General features: G+C 42.8%; 2 protein-coding genes across 8 annotated transcripts in view; one reads left to right on the forward strand and one right to left on the reverse strand.

Annotated features, from left to right (window-relative positions):
• Window positions 1-1064: 1064 nt before the first annotated feature.
• Window positions 1065-7755, reverse strand: RSPH1 (radial spoke head component 1). The gene is made up of 9 exons (XM_071430197.1): window positions 7645-7755; window positions 7224-7337; window positions 7005-7110; window positions 5890-5980; window positions 5519-5654; window positions 5153-5224; window positions 3540-3708; window positions 3027-3122; window positions 1065-1255 (listed from the first exon to the last, which is right to left on the reverse strand). Exons 1-9 carry the CDS (start codon window positions 7699-7701, stop codon window positions 1233-1235), a joined length of 864 nt encoding a protein of 287 aa, XP_071286298.1. The 5' UTR covers window positions 7702-7755; the 3' UTR covers window positions 1065-1232.
• An 11204-nt stretch (window positions 7756-18959) lies between these two features.
• The window catches only part of SLC37A1 (solute carrier family 37 member 1), a 36452-nt gene continuing 32758 nt past the window's right edge, over window positions 18960-22653 (forward strand). For 3 of the 7 annotated variants that reach the window (XM_071430201.1, XM_071430198.1, XM_071430199.1), the window contains exons 1-2: window positions 18960-19130; window positions 19850-19947. The gene's annotated coding sequence lies outside the window, so the exon portion shown is untranslated. Of the gene's footprint in view, window positions 19131-19822; window positions 19948-22653 lie in introns of all 7 variants that reach the window. The other 4 variants (XM_071430203.1, XM_071430202.1, XM_071430205.1 and 1 more) reach the window with 2 other exon arrangements.

A 22653-nucleotide genomic window follows, 5' to 3' on the forward strand; every position in this document is an offset into this window, starting at 1 on the left:
GTGTGTTTTCCAATAAGTTTGAGAATCTGATGAGGAGAAACTTGGTATCTTGGAGGATGGCAAGAACTGCTTACACTAAGGAATTAAGTTGAGGGTTGCTACGTAAATGGAGCAGGGTGATGGTAGCAAGATACCTATAATGAAGATAAAACAACTCAAAAGGGAGCCTGCTCAGTGTTTATGTGTAAAACTGGGAAAAGAAGGAACTAGGAACTGCATTAGATGCAGAACAGTGACATCCTTGGGAACACTGAAACACAGTGGGACAGCTCACATAACCAGAGGTCTCCAATGAATGAAGGGCTCATTAATAAAGACAGAAAGGTAAAATTTGGAGGAGAGTTTTTCTCCATGTGAAGAAGCTGCTTGAATGCATGAAACTATTCTGTATATGAACAACATTTTTACTAAGAGCTTGTGGATCACCGATGATCATTAGGATGATGTGGCACAGTGCCAGGAATGTGTTACAGAGCCACCCCCTCACCCTGATCAGTTCAGTATCTTTGAAACAGCTTAAGGAAGGCACATGGTAAAGAAGGATATTAGGACTGAGCTGCAACACACCAAAATCAAACCAAACCAAAACAAACAAATAGTATACAGAAAGCAGAAGGAAAACCAGCATAAAGAGGAAGAATTTAAAAACATTGCACCAGTGTGTTAGGATAAAAAATTCAATTGGAGCTCCAACTAGCAAGGGAAGATTTAAGGCAACAAGAAGAGTTTCTACAGATGCAAGGACAAGAGCAAAATCAACAAGGAAAACATAGGCCTGGAATTGTTCCATAGTGACAGGGAAAATGGAGAGAACTGGGAAGTCCAGTGCTGCCTTTGTCTTCATCAGCAAGACCCCCAAGTCTCTGCCCAGAGACAGGGTTCAAGAAAGACAGCAACCACCAGGAGGAGAAGAGTAAGTTGTGAGGACACAGCTTCATGGCTTCATGAATCCAGAATAATTCCACACTGGATTTGACACCTCATTACTGGCTACATAGAATAAAGGAAGTTGCTGTGAGAATCTGAGAGTATAAAAGGTCCAAAGATACACATTCCAGACAGAACACTGACAGAAATGTTTATTCAAAACACCTAGAAATGTTTATTCAAAACAACACAACCTTTTACAAATAAAAATACTGCAGGCTTACCAAATAAAATCATCTACTTTAAAATTTCATTTTTTTGGGTCTTTTCCTTTAGTTATACCCAATTCCTCTGATTCCTCTGGTTCATCCTCCAAAATCAGTAATTTCTGTGGAGTAGAAGGAAAGACAGGGCATAGAGATGCATTTTATTATAAAACACTGGAAAATAATCCCAGTAATCTAAAACATAACTAGAACTCTGCTGTCCACCTCAGTCCTCCTCACCCACTGCCTTTCAATGCCAGTAATTGAATTGAAATTGTTTACATTGTTTGTCAGCTGGCAGACAGACTCAGTACACCCACACTGACTGCCAGCCAGCCCATATGTAACTCTGAGCAGCCAAAAATGCCTCCTGGTTAGATGATATCATAAGGAATGCAAAACTAAAAAGAGGGAATTTCTGTGTGGAAATTTCTATCTGGAAAAAAGAAAAAATGGTAAAGAGGCAGGGAATACCAGACTGCAAAGTAAACAGATTTTGTTATATCTGCTCTTCATAGGATGCATATTTTCTTCAAATCATTCCCTCTTCCTATAACTTAATCTTGCTAAATCTAAAGACAAGGGGAACAACATGTTGCCTCATTAATTATGGATGGAGATCAATGCTGAAAAATGTTTAAAATCATCCAACTCCTTGATTCTGGAAATAAAGAGTTGGAGGGAACTTTGAATCTATTACTTTGCTGTGTTTTCAGGCATTGGCATCTGCCTCTGTGCCATATCTGCAGACACCTGGGCTCATTTGTTCTCAAAAACACCCTAGAAAAGCCACTGGGAAAACCAGAACTGCTTTGTTGTGGTGGGCCAGAAAATTTATTAGAATCAAGTTCAGTCCAAATGGTTATTTGAGTCCAGGGGTCTTTGAGACAAACCAGGCTCAATGCACTTTTGCCAAATCCAGAGCTATAATCTGCTGAGATTTTTGATGGATTTGACCCAAGCCCAGGGACCCTGTAAAATGTCAGTCCTACACACCAGGTCAGCCAGATGCCTGTTCTGCCCTGAAGCTGGAGAGCACCTTCAGAGCTGGTGCTCAGAAAATTAAAAGCAAATAAACTGAAAACTACAAAAACTGACCTAAATGTTTAGTGTATACCTCCAGGCATTTTCATATGGTTTAAGGTATTTTCTAATCCATAAAGACAGTGGTTGGCTTGGATTTATTGTAAAATGGACTGATTACAAATAGATACATTTAGCTGATATTTTTATATCAGATAGGCAAGCTTGTAAATTTTAGGAATAAATACAAAGGACACAATTGGTTGGAGGCATATAAGCTAAATATGAGTAAACATGGATGCATCCCTGTTGCTGCTTGTAACCGTGTATTTAAAACAGGCTTCTAAACTGCCTGGAAGAAAACCTGAGCACCTGGATTTCAGATCTCCTTGGTTTGTAGAAGAAACAAACCAACCAAAGACTATTCAAACCAGAATACATAACAACACCAAAAATTTGTTTCTTCATATTTGTTTTACCTGCTTTTGAACTACACTTGGGAGAATTAAGAATACACAGTTGTATTCATGAGAGAAAAGTGAAGTGCTCAAAACTCCTGAACTTCTCAGGATCTGACATAGTTTGTCTCATTTTTGTTAAAAAAACCCCCACAGTTTGGAAATTCAATCTCTTACAAATTCAACTCTGCAGGTGCTGTCAAGTGTATATGCACAGAAGTGTCACTTTTAATTTGTTCTGTTGCAGTATATGAATTTACTTCTCACAGTTTCTCATAGAGGACTGCCCTCCTTATTAAAGGCAGAGATTCCCATGGTCTCCCAATAGCAGCATGGCTTCAGCTGATTGACATCCACAATTTCAAACCCTGACTGTTAATTAAAGAATGTGCACATGTGCCCCATTTCTCACCTTGATCCTCCTGATCTTGATTAACTTCTTCCTCTCTCTTTTCCTCACCTTCCCCTCCTGCATCGCCTTCTGGGTGATCCTCACCCTCCTCAGCATCTGAAATATAAGAAATTAGAAATACCAAAGAAAACCAATTTTACAAATTTGCATTCAGCCTTTGTTTCCAAGAAATAGCTCCTAAGTCCTACTGAAGGCTGCAGTTGTTGTTCACATGAGAAATCCCACAAAATCTTCTCTGTTTATAATCAGGTTTGTATAATAAGCCATGATATAGTCAAGTAACTCACAGGCTTTCCAAGACAGTTGTATCTCATGCTATGTGAAATAAAACACATACATACATATTGTGCAGTTTGTGAATGGACTTGGAAGTTCCAAATATTCAATACATGGAAAATCACAGGAAAAACAAAACAAAACACAAAAATTCTCTCACATCACTTGATATTAAACCCCTAAAACAATGGTCACCATAGTCAAAACATGGAGTTTCCAGGTGTTTCCAGAACAAACCTAGAGCTGATGGAATTTCCTCCTCTTCAGCTTCTCCACCTTCAGCTTCCTTGGGGACTAGCAGCTCCTCATCATGGGGAGACCAGGGTGTTAATTTAGTAATTTCTGATACTTTCCATATTGGTTCAAGAGGTAATGGTGGTTCGTCCTCATCTTCCTCCTCTTTTTCCTAGAAGAGAATTCATGAAATCCAGGATTTCATCCTACAGACAGTAACTAAAATGATGGGTTAGTCTACTAAAACCTCCTTATGTGGCATCAAAATGGCAATAAAAGTATTTTACAGGTGGAGCAACTTCAGCAGCTGAAAATCTTGGACAAGAACTACCAAGTTCTTGAACCCTGATGAAAACAGTTGGCTGTTACTGATGATTGCTACCTGATGCTCTGTCTGGTAGATGCTGCACTGTCTCACACAGAAACAGAATGAAAAAACAGCTGTTTCTGCCTCAATCTTTGCCTAGGGAGAACATTTGAAAGGATCTAGGAAGGAGTAAGGTTGTGCACAGAGCTTATGGTTTTGAAATGTGAAAATATTTTTTAAATTTAAAAAAAATCATGTTTTTTCTACAAATATGAAGGAGTCAATAATTGAACCATTGTCTGCATTATTATTTCTTCTCCTTTTTTAATGGGCTTTGTTCTATAATTACTTCAACTAAAGCAAATGGGCAAAATTTAATGTTACTCTAGTGACAGCACTGTGACTTGCTTTAAAAACTCATCTAAGAATTCCCAACTGAACTAAGGAAACACACATTACTCTGGATACTCCCATGAATCTGACACTTAATTTGAGGATCTCTTGCTTTTAGCCAGAAAAAAGCAAAACAGCCTCCAAACTTTGCAAATATCTATCACAATTGATAGGATTTTGATGATTCTTATTTTATCCTTCAGAATGATTGCTGCATCACAGAGTTTTCAGAGTGTGCAACAGGAACTAATGTGTCAGACAACAGAGGTAGCAAACTCTAAGCTAAACTGTGGCAATTTTTTAAAAAATCAAACAGTTATATTAAAATCTATCTCCTACTTCTCTAGCTATTTTTGCACCATATCAAACAGATATGTTTCAAAGCATTCATGCATAAAGAAGGGAAAACAGACTTTGATCCCAACCACTTACTACAATTATTAGAAGCTGTGGATATTAAGCTCCTAACATGACCAGAACAGCAATAGTACATATTTCCCAAACATGACCCTGCTGGAAATTACCATTTGTCTGCATAGCACCAAGCAGTTCAGAAACACAAAAGATATTGCTCATGGTTTTCTGGTGTTGAGAAGAAAATGCAATAGAGGCTAAATGTGTATACAAAAATATCTATATTCCTCTGTGATTTGAAGCTTCAAATGTTTTGGAAATGTCCTGATTCTTTTTAAGCAGAAAGGATTCATGTCTGCAAGCAGTGCAAAATCACACCTTGTACTTTTCTAAGGTTACACAGTAGAAAACATTAAAAAAAAAGAAACCTCATTTAGCTCTTAAAATGCATGAGTTTCCACCCTTTTTGACTCAAAAGATCACATCACTATCTGTAAGGCATTTTATATATTCCTCAACAACAGATTTGATTTACTGAGTGCTCTTGCACTGTTTCTTTTACCTGCACTGGTTGTATGTATTCACCATGCTGCTCACATCCAATATCAAAGATGAATTTGCCACGACCTAAAGGCTGCATAAAAACACAAAAACATCAGGAGAACCGAACAGCTGATCCATTCTAAGCACAGAAATGTAAAATATCCTTTACTGCAAATTCCATGCAATAGTCAGTAACACTACAGTTGGAAAGCAATGTTGCAAAGAAACTTGGCATTGTGTTTATAGAATAATTCAGTTTCATGTGTTACACTAATGGTACAGGAAATACTACAAAAAATCAGAAGCCTAGCTTATTATTTTAGGTGGAAATAGGTCATATTAAGGCAATTCCATGCTAACTGTTCAGAATAGAAAGCACACTTACCTTTCCATTGAGAAACCTGCCCTTAAATCTGTGGTTTAGGTGGATAAGTTCAGCTGGTCCATTCTGGATTCCATTAACCCAACAACCAACATACTTAGATCCTGTCTCTTTATAGACATATGTGCCTTGCCCATGCCTAGGGAGAAAATAATAATTTTGTTTTATGCCAGTGAATATTGAGAATTTAGGCTGTTGTTATAATTAAGACACAAAAACTGTATTAATTAAGCAGCTGAAACTACTCAAGCTGGTCTAAATTGCCAAGGTCACCCCTGGACCTAATTTGCTGCAGTCAGACATGCTCTGAAAATAATGTTTGCATTTTAATGCCATTGGGTGACCTGAAGCATCCCTGTGAGAAGGAAACAAACCTCTTGTTGTTAGCCCATTCTCCAGTATAGGTGTCTCCATTTGCATACAGATATTCTCCATAGCCCTGTCTCTGGTCATGCACCCAGTCCCCTTCAAGGACAAAAGGATAAAAGCAGTGTGAGAGCTGGTTTATTTCACAGTAGCCAGTCTGTAACATTATCATACAAGTATTAGAGAAAGAAAAGAAAGCTAGGGCAGTGCTGGGATTCCTCACTATTCCTTACACCACTCCTTACTCTAAAGTAGAATCCCTTGCTCTTTTTTCATCAGTCTGTTCCTCTCCACAAGTATTTATGCTGCTGCCTGACATCCCTTTCCATTTTTCCATAATTACCTGCCTTCATTATCACTCTCTATTACCATTATGAACATATAAAAACACAGTCCTGTCTTTGAATTGGGAAATGTATTACAGTTGCATTAGATAATGTGACATTTCCACATGAATTTAAAGAGGAGCTACTTTAATTTGCCTCATTTTCTGAAGTTGTCCTGTCAGTACTGGAGCACATCTATTCAGAAGGATGCTGGATGGTTTCTATCTTAATTATTCTTCTAATCAAACCTAAAATAAATTAAAAAAAAAAAAACAAAACCAAAAACAACTCAGAGTATATGTTCCTGCAAGGCAAGATTGGACTGCTCTTTTTGCTCTCAGCTTTTCACCCTCACAATGTGAATGTCTTTTCTTTCCTAGCTTAGAAATTAGGAGGAAAATATTGTTCTTTGAAACTTAACTGATAGATTCTGATTGTTTCAGGTACTCTCCAGCAAGCAGGGGAACTCTAACTTTCATTACTTCTTCAAACTTCAGGTGTCCCAATTCCTAAATAAGGGCTTTATTAAGAAGCCTATTTTTTTTTTAATGTTAGACCTAACAAATGTCCTAACACAAATTCCCATAAATAAACCCCAAGCTTCTCAGAACTGTTAATAAAAAGGTAATGAGAGGAAAATATTTTGTAGAAATATATGTTGGAAAATATCCTGTATCTTCTTAAAACAAGACATTCTCCAGTTCACTCTCTCTTTTCATTTGTTGGGGGAGGAGGAGTGGGGGGGGGATGTGTCCTTTTGGCAACAGAAATCCTTCCAACTGCGTTCATTGCTTTACCTGCATATTTCGATCCATCTGGATAAAAAAAGACACCTTTGCCATGCTTTTTGTTCTGAAGGTAGTCCCCGGTGTAGAGAGCACCGTTTTTAAACCTGTAGGTCCCCTGAAACACATTTGGTACAGATGAAACAGCCATCAGTTCTCACCCTTGTTTCAATACAGAGCCCAAACAGCCCAACTGCAGAAGCAGAACCACAACCAGGCTCGGTGTCTTACATGTCCACTCCTCAAACCATGCTCGTATTGCCCTTCGTAGGTGTCACCATTGGGCAGCCGCGCCTTCCCGAACCCGTGCCGCTGCCCTTCGCCATCGCGATCGCCCTCGTACTCCTGCCAAACGGGAGGGAAAGGGTTCAAACCAAGGCTGGCCGGGCACAAACCAACTCATCAGAGGGACACAGGTGTTTGAGGAAAGCCGCTCCGGCTCGGCTCCAGACCCCGGCACCCCCAGGCTTCTTGGCAGGGAGCTGCAAAGGGCGGACGCGTTGTGCCAGACCCGTGTTAGAAGCCGGGAGGTGGCACAGCCGTGCCCGGGGCTGCCCTCGACAACGCTGCCCGGCCTGGCGGGCACTGAGCACGGCTGTTCCTTCCCTTTCCCTTCCCCCTTCCCTTCCCCGCTGCCCCCGGCCCCGCAGACCCCGATGTCTTTCCCGGCCTCGCCGGACTCGGCGTCCTCGGAGCCCAGGTCCGACATGGCCGCGGCGTCGCCGTCGCTGTGACAACCGAGCGAGCGCGGCCCTCAGCGGGGCCTGCCCGGACACCCCAGCCCCAGCCCCGGGAAATAAAAACGAACTCTGCAAGCTGCTTGTTGGAAAGGCAGCGTTCGTTGTGAAAATGCATGTATTTTACGACTGGCTTTTCGCAAATATTCAAATGAATATGATATGTGTTGTGTTAGAAAGTAATGCTGTATTAATTCTCTTAATTAGTGCGTTAAATATAGTTTTAGGTTATGAAAAATGTTAAAATAGAAACTATGCTATGTAGGATACTTTTCTTTAAAGAAAGGACTCTCAGCGAGATAGCAGCCACAGGACACCTAAATCTTACAGAGAAAAAGAATTTATTGCCCTCTTATCAGAAGAAACAAACTTCTTCCTGCCTCGAAGGCGCTGTTAGGATTCAGAGGAAGAAGCTGACACTCACCAGACAGAATCCTGTGTTTGAATGGAATTTATGCATCATGTTTGAGGTGTATGAATATGCAACAGGCTATTGCTTTTAAGGGTTAATCCTCTGTTAACGTGGGTCCTTTTTCGGGCTCGTGCTGCCCAGAAAAGGTACCCGGACATCTGTAACTCTTTGTCTTTATTGTCTCATATTGTCCTAATTCAATTTGTCCAAATTATTATTACTCGAATTGTATTACTATTTTTATAACCATTTTATTACTATTAAACTCTTAAAATGTTAAAAACAAGTGATTGGCATTTTTCACATTTGTGATTCGGTGTTGAAGGAACACGGGGATGGCTCCCCACAACATGAATGTCAGCCATCAAAATGCTTATCTATTTATACATTTCAGTGAAGAGATTAATTTAATTAGCTTACAATTCACATAGTTCTCTTCATTAATTAGTATTCTGTCTTCTATTTGTTATTGATTTCTCACTTCTCATGCTAATTAGTCTGCGTTTTTCAGTCTTTTTATTATCTTTTTCCCAGATAGGGCATTTCTGCTTTATGTAATGTGGTTTATAAACTCTGTTCGGTTGTCAACAATAAATTTCCCTCCCAGGCTCTGCTGACTTCCTTCTCCAGGTCTGAGAGCACAAATTATGTCAAGTCCTAAACTCTTAATTGGTTTTTCTAATACGTGGACATCACCCAGAGTTTGTCCATCAACTGTTAATTGTTTCACAGATTAAAGACCTTCTCAACATTTCCCCCCACCACTGCCCAGGCTCCTTTTAAAACAGTGCCAGACACTGTTCAGTTCCCAGCATCAGGATGAGGAGCAACAGCCATGAAATAAAACACAAGAAGTTCCACTTTGACATGAGGAAGAGTTTGTTTATGTTGAGGGTGGCAGAGCTCTGGAACGGCTGCCCAGGGAGGACACAGAGTTCCCTCTCTGGAGACATTGCAGAGGCACCTGGATGTGCTCCATGTCACTGCTCTGGGTGACCCTGCCTTGGCAGCAGTTGGACTGGGTGATCTCCAGAGGTCACTCCAACCCTCTGCCTCTTCCCCTCAGCTTTTCCCAGCCAGTGCCTTCTGTTTTTTGAAACTGGTGACATCTGGGATGTGACCCGAGACTCCCTCAGCCCCTCTGAGAGCTCCCAATAGTTCAGCTGGTCTGGCCTGAAAACAACATTTTAGATTTTAAACCAATTCCTCCACCTAGATTCTTTCATTTTAGGTCGTTTATTGATGTTCAGAAATACCAGTCCACTTTTTGTTTTCTCTCCTACAGGAGTCAGGCAAATCACCTCACCATCACTTTGCACAGTATTTTAATGGCCAAGCATTCACAAGAGGAGCCAGACAAGGACATGCTTGGTGAAAAGCAGTGAGCTATTCAGGCACTGGGCAGAGCAGGTGATGCTTCTGAGGTAGACAGGATTGGCAAGTGGCTGGAAAATGAGTGGAGGTCACCTTATGCCTTATCAAAGCTCCATCACCCAAACCAGAAGAAAAACAGGGTCATCACTATACAAAGATACACCATATTCAGGTGGGTTTCTTCCTTCCATAGGCAGGAATCTAAATAGAAGTATTTAAATAATGTATGAATAGTAATAAGGTGTCCCTTCTGTGGCAAGTCTCTTTTTGACTTCAGTTGGGTAAAGATGAAAAAGGAAGAGACTATTGCTAAATACCTCTGTGTTCACAGGAACCCTTCCAGCTTCTGAGTTAACATCAGTGACTCATTTGAGAGCACTTTGCCTTTGAAGCAGTTAAGAATGCTGAAATGAAATTTTGTTAGCTGGCAGAGCATGATACATTTATTGACTCCAAACTGTATGCTTATTTCTCTTTCCTGCACACTCCCAGCATTTGACTAGGGAAGCCCAATTTGCATAATGTACTGTTAATAAGCAATTGCAGAATATGCAAACTACTGCTCTGCTCATCTCCTGCAGAGCTGACATGAGTGCACATCTTGGTGATGCCTCTGTTTCTCCCTTGCACCTAAGACTGGCTTAAATTCTTTTAGCTATGATAAGGTAATGTCTCTAATTTTAAAAGTGCTCACTTGGTCTGTCATGGAAAATTAATTCTAAGCAGATACTGAGGCTCAGAGTGACAAGGGAATTAATGTTTGGAATGCATAGGGAGGTGCTGCCTGTTAAACTCGAGGACAAAAATAACCAGACGTGTCTTTTGCCCTGGAAGGTGATGTGGCTCAGGGAACAGCTGTGACACAAACAGGAAGCAGTGACAAGACATCAGTGACAAGACATCAGAGCCACTCCCCTGGATGACCACTAATAATGATCATTAACTGCTCTTGCTTATTGTTTCAGAACTCTGAAGAAGGAAGAGGGTCTGAAGCAGCTCAGTTTTCTTGAGAAGCAGCTAAGAACTCTTTCTTTATAGAAGTTAAACGACTCAGTACCTAGAAGTTGCAGATAGAATAAATGTCTTTGCAACAGGATCATTTTACTTAAATGAGGGAGGCATCATTTAAAGTTTTCTATACCTAGAAACTGCCTTGTGAGGACAGCTACAGCTTATACATAATTAATGACAAGAATTTATTTTGTAGTTTCTTGTCTTCCAGTTGCATTTGGATACACTTCAATGTCAGATTAAATTTAAGCTTCGGGTATGTCACTGTTGAAAGGAGGTCTGCTATCATCCTTATTTTCCTGTTCTTTTCCCTTTTCTGTCAAAGGACCAGTATTCCTAAGGTCCTGCTGATCTTCTATACAAATGTCATTTGTCCAAAGTCCCGAGAGGGTAATTTTTGCTGATCACCTGCTCTGCCCTTGCTGCTGGCTGAGCTGGCAGCTGCCAGCACTGCCAGTCATCCTGGCAGGGACAGCAGAAGCTGCCACAGCTGTGAGTGACCCTGAGGAAACTCCTGGTTTGACAGGAGCCCCACAGGGAGCCAGAGCTGCACTAAAACCAAAACCCATTGCTGCCAGAGGTGCTTAAAAACAGAGAAAGACATCAACAGAGGGAAGGAAAAGGCTGCTGGAATGAAGGTGTCAGAAGGTGCCTCCTGTGGGAGAGGACAGCCCTGGATGTCCTTTTATCCTGCCTTGCATGTCCTCACTTTGATTTTAAGCTCCTCTTTTGATTTTTCAGCTCTTCTGCAGAGAGAAATGGCCAAAAAGCACTTTTAAGGCCAGTTATGCTCCTGTTTCTCCTTGGAGTTTACTCTCTCTTAGGAGGGGGACACTTTTGCAGTTCAGGGATTTTGCAGGGAAAATGCTGCTGTTCCAGGCCTGTGAAACAACCTGAACACTTCCTTCCAGCACTGACCAAGCTATGGAAACACACAATGAACATCCAAAACCACAGGACTATTTGTTGACCTCTGTGATTCAATCAGTGTCCTGCCTCAAAGGGGTGATAAAAATCCAGCAGGGTGCACACAGAGCCTCTGATGTGGCAAAGGCAGGATGCTGCTTCATTCCTACTCAGTGCACTTGGGAATTCCTGCCCTCAGGAGCTCACTGGTCTCTGCCCCTGTCCCACCATGCATCCTCCCTGCAGGGGCAGTGCCTCCTGAGCCAGCTTTTCTCCACCCTGCCAGCAGTGGGGTCCAGGGAGCTGTCTTTCCACCTTCTGCCATCAAAATTACCAGGATGAGTGGAGATCATTTGCCTGACTCACAGGTTGGTTTCCTCACTCCTCACATTACTCAGCCATTCCTGACAGAGTTGGTGACTCTGGGAGGGCCAGTCCTTTGCACTGAAGTCAGTTTGAGTTTTGCTCTGGGCTCAATTAGAGATGCAGGTGATCCTTCATTGCTTTTGGTAGGGCAGACCTGAGCAGGATTATATCTTCTGACAAGACTTTAAAGAACAGAAATCTGCAAGGAAATATTTTTTTCCCCTCTTAGAAAACAGTAATTTCCATCTTTCTCTTTATAAAAGTGTTTATGGCGGGTAACAGATATTAGCAAAGCGTCAACAGGAGCTGTCAGGAAAATCTTAATGAAATGAGATCTGTTCCTCCTGACACTTAAATGTATAAATAAGATTGTATAAATGTATATATAAAAACTATATATACATAAATATATATAATATAATATAATATAATATGATATAATATAATATAATATAATATAAATATATAATAAATATATATAATATATTACAATATATATTATAATATATAATATTATATATAATAAATACATATTATATATTTTATATATTATATATATTTTATATATAATATATATTATATATTAATTTATAGATATATATTTATATATATTTATATATATAATATATAATAAATATATATAAATATATATTATATATATAAAAATGTGTATATAAATATATATAAATATAATATAATATACATAAATATATATATATATAAGTATATATATAAATAAATGTATAAATAAGATAAATAATATAAACAAGATTGTTTTCAACAGCCTTTTTGGAAGAGAAATGTGGGATTAGGGAACTGAAATAATATCCTAAGGGGAGTTCTTATTTGGGAATATACATTTCAGATCTTTTTAATATTCTGCAATATCATCAGGCACACTTTCAATATTTTCTGAGATAATGGGAACTAACAGTGGACAAAGTGGAACTGTCACCAAGTTCCATATACTGGGTTTTTTCATCCGATTGAGAATTAAGCAAGATTCTGAAATGTCAAAATCCTTTGCAAAATGGGAAGTTCTCTCCACACAACCCTTTTTAAGCTCTTTACAAGCAAAATGAAATTTGCTTACTCTGTGTGTATGCCAAATAAAGATAGCCTCTGTTTGTGCTCATAACTAAGTCAGAAGAACAAGCAAATGACCTTTCTAGCCACTCAGTTTACAAATGCCTCCTCCAAGTACAATTAACATTGCATATCCTGAAGGCAGGACGATTCAAAAACCTAAGTTTGTGTGAAAGCCATTCTTGAAATACAGATAATGCTTTTTTTGTCTCTTGGCTAAATATGACCTTTTATTTCCCTCCTGCAGATTATCCAAGGGAAAGTTCTGTTGTATTTATATCTTGCCTCCCATTTCTCTGACCTCACTGCTCAATTTGAAACACAGTCTGCATTCCATTCTTCAGACATCTGGGAAAATTGTCAGGTTTTTCCTTTTACCTAAAGGGTCTCCCTTTTCACTAAAGTGCAATGGGGACACACAGAGGTCCCTGTGGTTCCATTTAGGAAATTGTTGCTGATGTCTTTCCTCAAGACTTTGACAACAGTCAACATTACTAGTGATACCAAGAAAGCAGTTGGCATTCATGAGATAAAAAAAAATCTTATGGTCAGTATAAGAATAAAGCAGCACCAATATTACAATATTACAATTTTCTCTATTTTTCTGTGGAAGTGTTTTTAGTTGTTGGGTTTTTTTCATTAAATAAAACCCCAAGCCTAAGCTTCTTTATTCAGGCAGACCTTGTAATGCCATAAAGCTCAAGCAGCCCAATCTTTTTGTCTACACCCCCTGAAGTCCTAATCTGATAATTCAGAATTAATTCAATAGACAATAATGAAATGATTGAGGTAGATGGGACTAATTTGCTGTCTCCTCATTCCTGTCAGCTCAAATACCTTCAAACATCCTCTTCTTATTCATGACTTGCAAGACAATTGCTTTAGTGCAAGCTCTGCTCTGCTTTTTATTTTACTATGGTTCTGGTATTTGATTTCTGCCACAATATGTGCTCCCTCCTCATCTAACAACCCTTCAGTGACCAAGCCTGCAAGCAAGGAGAAAGGAAATCTGCAGAAACCTACCTGCTTAATTCACTCTGTTTACTCCTCAGCAATTGTTTCTGTAGCCATATCTTGCACTTCCACCCAGTTCTCCAGGAAATCTAAGAGTAGAAATAAGGGCAAAATAACAAGAAAAACGATCCCATTTCCTGCAGGAAGCAGAATTAAATTCTTCAAGATAAGTTCCTCAAAATAGATTTGTGCATTTTCGTGGACCATGGTCTACATGATGTTTCACAGATTCCATCTATAATAATACAGCTTGGTTGTGGTTTTGTTTTAAATTCTGCATTCTCAGAATATTCTTGCTCATTTTTCTGTGAGCAGGTGGCTGAAGGTGTGAGAGCTGCTCCAGGGAACCTCCATCCCTGCTCCAGGAGCCACTGATCCCAGGCCACATGCAGCAGCCCTGCCCCTTCAGCATATCCCAAAAAACCCTACAAAACCATTACAAAACTGCTGCTACAGCCACTTTTTAAACAGATCCTTCCTTAGACAGCATGAGATGGTGTAACCATCCCACTCTCCAGCCCTCTGGAAAGCCTTGGGCAGAGTCAGAGCAGGCAGAGTCCAAAAGACAACTCACAGGTTTCAAATCAATGCTGTTATTTCTAATTGTCTCCCCCAGGCTGACCAGTATCTATCTTTATGCAGGCATTTTTACACAGTTTTACTGCCCCTCCCTGCCTGTGTTCCACATGTTACAGGGGGTTTTCTTCATAAATCATCTTTAGAACTCAGGTACTGCCCTGTTCTGCTGGGGAAAAGCCTGTGCTGGCCCAGTGGTTGTGCCTGCTGATATCTTTTCCTACCAGTGATTCCCCCTGGATTTCTGGCAAGATACAAGCAATGAAAGTACCAGTGTGGAAATTCTGTGGTCATGTTAGTGTGGCACTGAGCCAGCACTAGAATTTCTCAGGCAGGACATAATGTGCTAATTCAGCTTGACAGCTTCCAGCCCCTCCAAGTGCCCATCTACTCCCAAACACACAGACACAGCCTTCAAAGCCTCTCTTTTTTTTGGCTCCTTTGGATATTTTTTTTTTGGTCTGCCAAAGCTCGATGGCAGGTTATATCTGGATTGCACCCAGTGCTGATGTCAATTGATTATACAATATTCCAGCTGCTCTGTTGGGAAAACAAAGCATGTAAAACTAATAAAGGCAACAAAAACCATGATTATATCAGTCCTCAGAATCCTGCTACTTGTCAGGAATAAAGTCTAAGTAAATATCAATTTTTACATAGTCAAATACCATTTAACAACCCATTATTATGTAAATTAGTTTTGAATTTTTTTATTCCCCTAAGACAAAGCGATCACTCTGTAGGCAAACAGATTAGTTTTTTCCAATTGTGCAATTATGAATCATAAAAGATATTTTTTATGCAATATACTGGAAAGAAAATAAGTATTTTAATCAGTTGAGGGATGCAATTGTTGGCATCCTGACCTCTGCTCAGCCAATATCACCTATTCAGTGAAGGAAAGATGGCACTGACACCCACTGACTTCAAAGTGTTTTGCTTTGTCTGGACTTGAGGAGCTAAGAGCACCACTTGTGAAAGTAAAACTTAACTGTCAGCTGGGAAATTGGATTGTCTCTTCTGAGAGAAGCACCATCTCAAGCACATGAAAGCATCTGCCAACTCACACACCTTCCCTTCTCTTTGCTTTTGCAGACAAGAACTCATCCTTTTCTATTTCCTCTGGCACAAACACTGCCAGGGCTTAAAAAGCCAAACCACTGCCACACTTTCCACCCAACACAACAATTTCCTGGCCCAAACCCTTCATTTGTGTTTCCTTCTGGAAAGCAACTTGCAAAGCGTGATTTCTGTTTGTTTTTTCTGCGAGGCTCTAGATTACACATGTTATTTTAAACCATGTGGGTGTGTTTGTTCTGTTTTTTTAACCATGTAGATTTCCTTTTATCTCTGCCCGACCTCTGGCACCTCTGTGAGGTTGTTGTGCAACCAGCAGCACCAGCTCCTGCTGCTGCCTCTCCCTGTATTCCCACTTATTTCATGGCTCCTGGCAATTGTAGCTGCTGGTGACCCAGGCTGGCATAGCAGAGAGAGCAGCTGTGCCAAGTGTGGCAGCCAGCAGGTTTCAGTGATGCCAGGGGAATGGATTACAGGAAACATTTATTTGTTTCCTGTAGATGCAGTTTCTACTTTAAGTCTGAAAAATATCAAGGTTTTCTGGGGCTGTTTGGCTCGTGCTTTTTGCAAGCTGCTTATAACAATAGTAAGATACTCAAACAAGGTTAAATTCTTTAAGGAATTAAAAAAGGGCCAAGGCAACAGCAATTTTTAAAAAATGAGGATTTCACATGATGATTAATAGTTTTTGTGATAATTTGGCATGGCTAACCATGTATACAGATGCACTGTGATGGGTCTGACCTTTTCTGCTGTAGGAAGACAAATCTTTTTTCTTGTGTCTTCTTTTCTTTTTCTTTTTCTTTTTTTTTTTTTTTTTTTGTGTCTGTGCACCAGTCTGAATAGACAGTGCCTGGGTTCCTTCTGGTGCAGAAATGCAGCAACATGATTCATGAAAATCATCTCCTCACAAGGTAAGATTGGTGATTATCAAGAGCAGTGCATTAACTTTCCAAGTAGGATATTTGTAGAATTTGGAGAAACTGTTTTTGTTTTTTTTAAAATCTCTGATTCACATGTTAAAAATCTCAGCAAGAAAGATGCAATCAATATTTGCCACCAACAAGCTTTAAAGCAGCAGATTTTACAGCACCCATGGGTGTTTGCAATGGTTCAGGTAACACTCTGAGACCCTGATTCTGCAAATGTGAAAATAAGGGTGAAGGGTTCCTTTCCTGCCTGGGAGAAGGGGAAGGAAAGGTGCCCTGGGATCATGGAGCAAAGCTGAGCACATGTCTAAGTGTTTGACATGTGGGGCCTAAGGAGCATCACACTGGGAGTCAGCTTCTTTTCTTGGTATTCCCAGCACAGGCAGTGCAAGATCAGAGGGAAAAGAGCACAACATCAGACACTTCAGTGAGGGCCTTAAGGGGGTCATTTGTCAGGGATGTGGTGCTGTACAAGGGTCAGACTTACACAGATAAATCTAAACCTGCATGAGGTAACTTTAGCAGCTATTCAGTCTTGGATGAAGGAAATAGCACAGGGTTTTTTGCTCTGGTGAGGTGGTCATGATGAAGAAATACACCTGCAGCAGGAAGTGTGTGTTTATATAAATAAATTGACCTTTGATATAGGGTTTCTGAAACACTGCAGGATCAGGAAGCCAGGAGACAACTAAAGTAAATGTATTCTTTCTTCTTTAATGAAGTCCTGCTGAATGTTTCCTTCAGCTTTCAGATGATCTGTGACTGTTTGGCACCAGGAATACCTTCATGTGTGTCTGACAGTGCTGCAGGGAAGCACCTGTGTAAGAACCCAGGACATCCCTCTGGCTGTCCTGAGCAGCCAAGACTCCTGCCAGGGGTCTCAGAGACCCTGGCACAGAGCCCAAGACCCCTGTGGTTTTGATTATGACCCGTGGAGCAAATGACCAACCTTAGATGAAGATCTGCAAGCCATGACAAATTATTTATCACAAGGTGAAAAAGTAGATTTTGGGCTTTTTTAGAATGGGGGTTCAGGGGGCAAGATGGAGGGATCTGGGCATGTCCAGCCTTTCTCCTTCTTCTTCTTGGCCTCCATCTTCTGCTGTGATGTTGGCCCTTTTAGATTGGTTTAGAGTAGAAGCTCACTGTCTAACATAGGTGATAGGTATTGGAAAGTAATTGTAAATAATGTACACATAGTTTTTAGTATAAAAAGATAACACTGCCCTGGGGGCAGGCAGAGTGCCTGGACTGTCTTGCTGAGTGGACCTTGGCAGGGCAGGAGAAAGAATTTTATAGCTAGGGAACAATAAACAACCTTGAGACTGAGAACTGAAGAGCCCTGACTCCTTCTTCAAGTGCTGGGCTGGGAAAAGAGACTTTCTAACATATCTCAGGGTCACTCTGAGCAGCGAGAGACCCCAAGACATCTGTGCACACTGCCCAGGCTGGGGGCTGCCTGCCTGGGGATCTCACTGGCAATGCTGGGCAGTGCAGAGGGCTCCAGCCACCACTCTGGAGCACCTGGAATGGAAAAGACTGCTGGGGTGACAGATGGGGACAGCAGGTACAAGGGAGCCTCTTTTCTCTCTCTGGCAGGACAGGGGTGAGCTGGGGCCCTGCCAGAGGCCAGAGGCAGCAGTTCACAATCACAGAATGGTCAGGCTGGAAGGGACCATAGTGAGCCACAGGTCCAACCTGCCTGGTGGACATGGCACAGGATTGTGTCCAGATGGTTCTGGAGTATCTCCAGGAAGGAGATAGATATTCAGATAACCTGCTATTCATCCACACCCTCTCTGGACAATCTGTCCCAGTGCTCAGTCACTGTTCAGGTGGAACTTCCTGGGCATCAGTTCCTGCCCATTCCTCTTGTCCTGTTGCTCAGCATCAAAAGAGCCAAGATCCATCCTCTTGACACACTTCTTTAGATATTTGTACACATTAATGAGGTCCCTTAGAGTTATCTCCTTAGAGGCTGAACAGCCCCAGCTCCCACAGCCTTTTCTCACCAAAGAGATGCTCCAGTCCCTTCATCTTCTTGGTTGAACATCCCCAGCTCCCACAACCTTTTTTCGTCACAGAGATGCTCCAGTCCCTTCATCTTCTTGGTTGAACATCCCCAGCTCCCACAACCTTTTTTCGTCACAGAGATGCTCCAGTCCTTTCATCTTCTTGGCTGAACATCCCCAGCTCCCACAGCCTTTCCTCAACACAGAGATGCTCCAGTCCCTTCATCTTCGAGGTCGAACATCCCCAGTTTCCACAGCCTTTCCTCACCACAGAGATGCTCCCGTCCCTTCATCTTCATAGCCTCCGCTAGAGCCGCTGCAGGAGCTCCACGCCTCTCTTGTCTTTCAGAGCCCAGACCTGGACACAGCACCCCAGAGGAGCCCCACCTGGTCTAAAGAGAGGGGCAGGATCACCTCCCTGACCTGCGGGCACGGCTCTTCCCACAGCCAAGGCTTCGCTCCGCAGGCTCCTCCTCCGCGGCGGGAGGGGCCGAGGCCGCCGGGTCCCGCCGCGCAGCTCCGGCGGCGGGCGGCGATCCGCAGCCGCGCCCGGCCCGCTCGGCTCGGCAGGCTGGCAGCCGGAGGAGAAGGCAGAAGGGAGGCGGAGGCAGCGGCGGTGCCGGGAGCAGCAGCCCGGGGTAGGCTGTGCGGGCGGCCGCGCACCTGCCGAGCCCGCGGCGGGGGCGGAGCGGGGGCGGCTCCTGGGCCGCGGGGCCGCTCGGGAGCGGCGGCCGGGCCGGGCCGGGCCGGGCTGAGCTGAGGAGCGGCGGCCGCGGGCTCGGGCGTTCTGTCACTCTGCCGGCGCTCCGCCGCCTTTTGTCTCTTTTTCTCCCCTTTTCTCCCCTGTTTATTTTTCCCCGGAGCCCCCATCCTGCTGGACAGGGAGGCGCTGCTCGGTTTCGGGGGTGGTACCGCAGGTCGGTGCCGCGGGGCTGCGGTGGGACCGGGACAGAGCCCGGCCCTGCCCTGCCCGTGGGTCCCGGGGGAAGGCGGTGCCTGTCCCTTCGCCTGCCCGGCTCCGCTGCCCTTGACCTTTGGGATAGCCGGAGCCGCCCTGATCGCTCTGCGGGTCCCTAAGCATCGCGAACCTTTTCCCCCCTGTATTAAATAGAAGGAACTTAGCTATTTAAGGCGCCGGAGTGATGGATTTGGCAGGTCCTGGCTCAGGTGCAGAGCTGCCGGGTATTAAGCGCAATTTGCATTTGATCCGCGTGTGTGCGAGGGCGTTGTGAGCCCTTAAGGTCACCCCGGGGAGGGTTTGGTAACCCGGGGTCTGCACAGACATTGACAGAATTCATCTCAGGACCTTCCCCCTGCCTGCCCAGCACAGCTGAGCCCGCCTGTGCCGTGTTTGCAGGGCTTGGAAAAAGCCGCTCCCCGCTGGCTGCTTTCCTGAAATAGGGAGGGAGGAATGCTTCAGCCACTGCAGCGAAGGAGCAATAGCAAGTTTGGAAGGTAAATATGGTTTCAAAGTAAATACGGGAATATGGCTTTGTGCGTTGTGGTACAGCAAGGAGGAAGTGGAGGGTTGGTTTCGCTGTCGGCAGAAATAGTTGGTGAAAATGAAAGAATGTAAAACAAGTTTGAGTTGATTTTCCCATTTGAATGGGACGTTGTCCTTGGCTGCATCAGTAAAACTGAAATGTATAAAATTGTATTCACGAACTACTGGTTGTGTGTTGTAGCTTATTAGTGTGATTTCTGAAACATAGCTTGGTTTTTAAAATCTGCTTAATCTCCAATAAAAGGTGAAATTTACAGCCTGCTATCACAAGTTTTATTGCCACAAATTTCTTTGCTTATGTGTGATGCCTTGAGAGCAGAGGCTAGACACTGTTAAAGGAATAAAGTAGGGATTTATTAAAAAGGCCTTCAAAGGATACACCTTGGGCAGTACAAGAACCTGGCTGGGGCTACACCCAAGATGCTCACAGCTTTTCACACTTCTGTAAGTTTTGGTCCATTTCCATATTGGGGTTAATTGTCAATTACAGCTTCAGGTTATGAAGTCCCATCCTCCCAGATTGTTCTCCTTAATTAACTGTTTATACTTTTTGGACCTGAAGCTGTAATGGTTCTTGGGCTGGAAAAGGATTTTTTTGTCTCAAAACACTTGCTAATACTTTATATGAAGTTCAGAGTTCTATACTAATGCGGTACAGAATCTGGAAAATATGAAAGTTAAAACTTAAGGCATCATCTGGAGGATATTTTTTATGTTTATTAAAATGCACATGAATGTCAGAGGAACTTAGAAATATGTGGAGACAGAAACAAGTTATTGAGATGTAAATAAGAACTCAGGTGTTCCAGCCTGCAGTACATAAAATGAAATCAACTCCTGTCAAATAGAATTAGGCTGCAGTTCTCACTGTGCTGCTGATAGTCCAGTCATCTTTGCTGGGAGTTACTGGGATCCTTGTGAGGGGATTTATCCTGAGGATACACTGCTGGGAGGTGGTGTGAGTACAGTCTGTGCAGCAGGTGCACAGATGTGCAGCCTGGCGTGACCACTGAGCACTGAAACCTTCTGTAAGATGTGTGAAGTCTTTTCCTGCTTGCACTAGAGCTGTTAAATAGTAACTTGCTGAACAATTGCTTTGCTATAATGATGATTGCCCTGTCCTATTATATTTTCAGAGAACTGTTTTAAGGAAGTGTTTGACCTCAGGTGTTTGTTCTTTGCTGGCTTCTCGAGTTTTTTTCCCCACTAGGTATTTCTGTCAGCTCAGTTGGTGTGGTTGGTGAAATAACTTTGGTGTTTGGAGAGGACTGTGAGAGAGGAGAAATGGGGTTTGGGATCACCCTGAAGTGAATCTGTTACTGCTGGAGGAAAACTTCACTCCTGCTGTGATCTACTTGTGCCAACTCTTTCTCTCCTTACCTTTTTTCTCCCACTTGGAGCTATCTGTGTTTCATTTCAACCAAACACAGACTACTGATGAGAAATAGTTGTTCTGAAATTGGAATTTTGAAATCTGACCTAACTAGCCAGCTGTGGCTGTAAGGGGCAATCCCACTTTTTAATCCTTGTATTTATGCCCCTGCTGCCTTGGATTTATTCTGTGTGACAGTTTTATGGCTATGGAATGAGTTAATATTCTCTATTGGCTCAGCTGCATTTCAGGGCAGGATTTCTGGGTGGATCAGGCACCTGAGCCATGGCTGTAGGACTACAAGGTCTGACACAGGGAGGGAGGCAGGGATCTTTAGCTGGAGTTGGGAGAGGGGAGGAAGGGGTAGGGTTGCACTTTAACCTCAGCAGCCTCAGAGAGGAGATAGGAAACTCGTGTTGGGCAGGAATGATTATGGGTTTGATTAATTGCACAATCTGATTCAGGGCCAGGGAGGGGGTGGAACATGCCAAACAAGATTAGCAAGTCAATTCACTTTTAGGATAGGAAGGTGGCAAGCTGAACCAGGACACTGTAGAAAAAATAGAGGTATGACAAGAATGTGTTAGCATCAAGGAGCAGAGCCTCGATCTTTTGGTGGGATACTCAGTTATGTAAAGAGGGGGTAGTGTTCCTCTCTTCCTGGGGAGAAAGCCTGGGTAGGTGCTGAAGCTTTCAGGTTGCCCGCTTGGACATGGCAGATCCTGTTGGTTGTCACTTAACCTGGCTGAGGACAAGCAGCTTTGATTTCTGTAGTGAGATGGGGCAGTGAAGATGAGAGGAGAGAGCCTCACACCTTCACCTGCCCTGTGGCAGCCCCTAAAATTCCCAGGTGAGCACCAGCTGTGGGTTTGGCAGTAGTGCTTTCATGCTTTCACTCACCTCCTGTTGTTTACCAGGAGAGCTCTCCCTGAATCCTACCAGCTTCCCATCAGGAGGATGGCAGTGGCTTGGGCTGGCATTAAAGAGGGCTTGTGGGGTCCTGGGGGGCTGCCAGGGGGGCTGTGGGGTCCTGGGGAGCTGTCAAAGGGGTTTTGGGGTCCTGGGGGGCTGCCAGGGGCGTTGTGGGGTCCTGGAGTGTCCCTGGATCCTGCTGGATTTGCGCGCGTGAGTTGCGGTCACACCTTTTGCCCACAGCTCCTTTGTCCACCTGACTCTGCAGCTGAACTGCAGCCAGTTCCTGTTGCAGCACCTGGAATAAAATCTGGGGGTTTTTATTGTCAAGGGGCTTCAGCCCATGTTGGAACAAACAGCAGGAACTTTGTGG

This window comes from Agelaius tricolor, unplaced genomic scaffold (genome assembly GCF_023055355.1).
Source record: "Agelaius tricolor isolate 1412-34295 unplaced genomic scaffold, bAgeTri1.0.p SCAF_7, whole genome shotgun sequence".
Taxonomy (NCBI): Eukaryota; Metazoa; Chordata; class Aves; order Passeriformes; family Icteridae; genus Agelaius; species Agelaius tricolor.

What these genes read in the sequence shown, in the direction of transcription:
- RSPH1 (XM_071430197.1), bottom strand. Translation starts at nt 7,701, where the DNA reads ATGTCGGACCTGGGCTCCGAGGACGCCGAGTCCGGCGAGGCCGGGAAA. An exon ending in AGGCCGGGAAAGACATCGGG is followed by an intron (nt 7,338 to 7,644) that starts GTCTGCGGGGCC and finishes CCCGTTTGGCAG; the next exon opens with GAGTACGAGGGCGATCGCGA. An exon ending in TCAAGATCAGGAGGATCAAG is followed by an intron (nt 1,256 to 3,026) that starts GTGAGAAATGGG and finishes TCTACTCCACAG; the next exon opens with AAATTACTGATTTTGGAGGA.